The sequence below is a fragment of the Haplochromis burtoni genome, unplaced genomic scaffold (assembly GCF_018398535.1).
Source record: "Haplochromis burtoni strain Fernald_Lab_line unplaced genomic scaffold, NCSU_Asbu1 Contig_1108, whole genome shotgun sequence".
In the NCBI taxonomy this organism is placed as follows: domain Eukaryota; kingdom Metazoa; phylum Chordata; class Actinopteri; order Cichliformes; family Cichlidae; genus Haplochromis; species Haplochromis burtoni.
This window is the reverse complement of record NW_024583469.1, coordinates 70,725-75,482: the sequence shown is the minus strand read 5'-3', so window position 1 is coordinate 75,482 and position 4,758 is coordinate 70,725. Positions and strand designations below refer to the sequence as shown.

Genomic DNA, 4,758 nt, shown 5'->3' with positions numbered 1-4,758 from the left:
CAATATATTGGTATGTCCACACATAATGTAAATGATAATCAGAGTTTAGCTGCAGTTCATTTATATATACTGGCTGTAGGTTTCTCCTATTGTCTCATATACTCAGGTTAGAAACTGTAAATTTGCAAATGTTCATATTTTTATTAGGCTATTATTAATAAAGCAAATGTGTTAAAAGTACTGATATATTCTGTGTTATAACATTTTACATATTTCAGCTATTTTACAATCCTTTGAAATGAACTCTGTTTGTTAAGTGTCACATGTCTGAGCTACACCGGTCTTAGATATACTGGTGGAGACCTCCATGTTTGTATGAAAGCTGAGGACTCGTCTGCAAGCACTCGTCCACTCCTGGCCAAGTGGCAGTGAAATGTTTTTACAGGTATTGTTACTACGTCAGTGGTTGTGCTCTGCAAGGGCATCACAAACATGTCCTTTGTAGTGTTGTAAACTATACTATGTTGATTTTTATGCAGCATTTGTTTTTGTTAATCCAATTATTAATTTTACATTACACTATAATGTTATCAGCTCATTAGCAGTGACAATATGTGTTTTATAAACCAATTCCTGGTTAGCTAGTGTCAATATAAGCTAAAATATATTTGCCACACCAAATTAAATTTTTTTTACTTCAGTTTTTTCTCTTTTTCTGTTTGTCTGTTGAATAAATGAAGTACAGCTGAGGTCATTCATCATATGGGGAGTGGTAGAGTTTAGCTAGCATGCTAGTCTGATGTGTTGTTGTTTTTTTGGTTATTTTGGTGTGGTGGACTTATGTAGATAGACTTGATGTTGGAAGTCAGGTCTTTAAAATTACACCACATTCAATAACAAAAAACAAAGCAATCATTTCTGATTTCAGATTTGGTTTGTTATAAAAAGGTATTTTTTTTTACTGTTATATTTGTTTAAAACATGCAAAAAGCAAATATTAGATACAGATTAAGTAAATTATGGCAGTAACTGATGCTTTTCCTCTCAGAGGCTGGATGTGTGCCTTGGATGTTCTACTGAAAAACCAATGGCAGCACAAACTTGACACTAATCATGGGTCTAAAGATGAAAAACGACATGTACTTGAGTTTGTTACTCAAATCCACCAGCTGCTGCCTGAACACACTGAGATTTAATTATAGAGGACTTTTAAGATCCCCCAAGTCCACCAGTGATAGCAGTATCAATACCTTTTAATGCTGCTTGTTAGTAAAGTGGACGTCAACAGGAAACGAGCAAAAACTGAGCTGCTGTAGGCGTTTCCTCAACTTGACTGGACCAAAGCACTTAAACACCAACTGCTTGATGGAGGCAATGACTGGCAGCTTTCAGGTCTTAGAAATAACAGTAGCTCAAGCTAATAGCTAAATCCAAGTGCCAGTATTAATGCAACAAGACTCCCCACCACACCCGGAAGCAAGCAAATAAGTCACTACACTGCTTAATAAACTAATAAAATGGATAGTATAGAGGAGGACGAGAACACCTGTAACTGTTGTAGAGCCTGATTAACACTGCCTGGTTATCTGGCTGAGTGCTGAATGAGCCAGCTGTGCTCTTGGGTGTGCCAGGACAGCCACACAACATCTAAGTGTGTGAAGAGGACTTTTAAATTACATTAAAAAAAAAAAGTTAAACACACTGATGTAAAGTCTGCTTCTGTCCCCAGATGATGCTGACCCCCCAACTCTCACACCATCTCCCAACACAGCTCAGCTGTTTGAGTATAAGAACCTGAACCTGAACTGTGGTGTTCAAGGATGGACAGTAAAGAGGTTCACAACATTTGCTGAAGACCTGTCCAGTTGTCAAGCATGGGGGCAAGTCGTTTCCGATGGCTGCGTCCTCCATACAACCAAGCAGCCTGACAGCGCGGTTTATTGGTGCGAGTCTCCTACACAGCAGCGGAGCAACTCAGTCAACATCACTGTTCATGGTATGTTCAGTAAAAAAAACCTTTAGAAACAGAAACCCTTCAAATTTTCTAAGAATGAGGGACGACTAAAAGTAAACATAATTGTCCCAACAACTGAAAGTTGTTGTAAAAGAACCAAGAGACAGATGCAGATACAATTGAAGGGTGTATGTGTGTGGGAGGGGGGCATGAAACCTTGAGAAACTAACCGTTTTCTGAACCAGCAGCTGAAGGGAGGTTGGAAATCATTGTGAATGTCTTGTAACCATTGTGTGGCAGGCAGGAAGTGTAACCCAAAGCAGTACTCGCAGCTTTTATTAGCTGTTTTCTACTGAGGAAGAAAAACCACTGACTGTCAGGATTACAGGACCCAAACGCAGGACTCTGTACGATGAATACAGCACTTTTATTTACAGTGCAGCAAATAATCATGACCCGATAAATCCCATGCGTGATCCTGATGAGTCTGCGTCCCCGATTCCCATGCTGTGTCTTCTCCCAGTGTCCGTGGTCCTAGTTTCCGCTCCCTGTGTGTCTACGTGCAACGTGCTTGCTTTGTCCTCTCATTTACACTAATCTCCTGGAAAATCACAGAGGAAGCCATGAGTAACTTCTACACTCGCAGCAACCTCAAACTTTCTAGCGTACGGTTTTGCTGGGAAACTGATGGGAAATTTCACAAAGATCCAGCATCGACGGGAGCTCTGTTAAGAAGCTCCCGAGATTAGGTTAATCAGCTGCAGGTGTGTGTGATTACGCCAGGTAGGGGAAAGGCTAGGTTTTCCAGGAAAACCAGGACACACAACACACACACACACACACACACACACAGGTAACGAGGGAAAGGGAAGCAGGTGGATGATGGCTGACACTTGCACGGTCGGACCTTAGACCCTACTTCTGTCGGGATCTCCTGGGAAAGTTTGCAACTCTCTTGAATGTTGTTTACTTGTGAGTTATCTTCCTTACTGAAGAATGATGGACTTTATCTCCGAGCAGGTCGAGATACTCCGGTAATCCTGCAGAGTCCCGTCCTCCCCATGATGAAGGGAGATAATGTTACTCTGTTCTGTGAAACAAAGAACACTCAGTCCACCCTCCCAGCAACCTTCTACAAAGATAACTCTATTGTTGGTACTGAGCCTAGAGGTCACATGATCATCTATAATGTCACCAAGTCTCATGAAGGCATCTACAAGTGTAACATGAGTGTGGGAGAGTCTCCATCCAGCTGGCTGTTCATCATAGGTAAAACAGGATGAAAGCTTTGAAAGTCCAAAGAATCAAGTGACTGTCATCTTTTTAAAATGTATTTTCTTTATTTACTGAACCAGCTGTGCTTGTTTGTTTCTAGATCCTGATGCTCCCGCCTCACATTCAGATTCAGACAAAAACCTGTCTTCTCTGGGAATGCTGCGCCACATCTTGGTGTACTTTCCATATATAATCTCTACATTCCTCATGGTCTCTATATATCGTGGGTCTACAGGTAACATTATTATGTTCAAATATCACCCATCCACCCATTTAGTTAAATCCTGTGTTTATCCCTTCCTGTTTCCATTATCATCTATGTTTTGTCCTTTGTCCGTCTGCTGCCCAGCTGTGCTCCCAGGTGTTTCCACTCGTTCCTAATCTCCTCCAGTGTATTTATAGTCTGTGTCTGCTGCTGTTCTTTGTCACGTCCTCCCTCATTATGTGTGTAATCTCTGTCTAGTTTGTTTTATTTGCTATTACAAATAAAGGCTATGATTTATAGTCATCCTCTGTCTCTGGAAGTAGTGCATTCTGGATCCACTGGCTAGCAAACTGTGGTTTGTGACCAAGGTTGGATCCTTCTGCCTGATTTCTGGTGGTGTAGAAGTAGACAGTCTCCATAGGGATGAGGTTTTGGGGGGATGGCAGGAATAGAGAATAGAGAAGCTGCAGAGAGGCAGATAACACTGCAAGGAAAAGAAGAAGTGTGCATACATGATGGGCCATTAGATTCAAAATGAGAATTGAATCTAAAAGAATTACTTTTGACATGTTCTCTTTGTTAAACAATCAGTGAAATGTGGGCTGTCAGTTTTTGGTCATTTGCATTGTTTCACACAATTAATGCTCACTATACACTTAACAGGAAGAAACTCACATCAAAGAACAATGTCTCCACCCACTGAGGAAGATGAAGACCATCCGTATGATGATGCTATGGCTGATGTCACCACTGAGCATAGTTTCTAATAAAATCTTTGTCATGTTGTTTCCTAAACTTTTTGCACTTTTCAGAACGAAATACTTGTTTCATGTAAATGTTTTTCTGGTTTACATTTTGTTTTCAATGTTTTTTTTATATAAATAAAGATTAAAAGCTATTTTTACAGCTGACTGGTATTCTTTAAAAGCATTGTCCTGACAGCAGGAATTGCGAACGAAATGGCTCTTAGAGCCGGATCTTTGACGTGAACAACGTGAGCCGGCTCCTTATGTTAATGCTAGAAGTGTGTTTTGGAGTTTGTACATGCTTTGTGTCTAGGTGGCCACCGCATATATTTATATATTATATTTATATATAAACGTCCATCCATCCATCCATTCACTTCTGCTTATCCTTTTCAGGGTCGCGGGGGGCGCTGGAGCCTATCCCAGCTGTCATAGGGCGAAAGGCGGGGTACACCCTGGACAGGCAGGTCACCAGTCTGTCGCAGGGCCAACACACAGAGACAGACAACCATTCACACTCACATTCACACCTAGTGGCAATTTGGATTATCCAATTAACCTATCCCCACAAGCATATATAAACATATATAAATAAAACCACTTTTTATTTACATTAGTAATTCCTTTTGTTTGTTGTT

General features: G+C 40.7%; 1 protein-coding gene across 1 annotated transcript in view; it reads left to right on the top strand.

Annotated features, from left to right (window-relative positions):
- The window catches only part of LOC121813071 (sodium/hydrogen exchanger 9B2-like), a gene marked incomplete at its 5' end in the record, with an annotated part of 6,861 nt that extends 2,404 nt beyond the window's left edge, over window positions 1-4,457 (top strand). The window contains 4 exon segments of the mRNA XM_042216549.1: window positions 1,653-1,936; window positions 2,915-3,163; window positions 3,270-3,404; window positions 4,038-4,457. Of these exon segments, the coding sequence (XP_042072483.1) occupies window positions 1,653-1,936; window positions 2,915-3,163; window positions 3,270-3,404; window positions 4,038-4,141 (772 nt within the window).
- Between the last annotated feature and the right edge of the window lie 301 nt (window positions 4,458-4,758).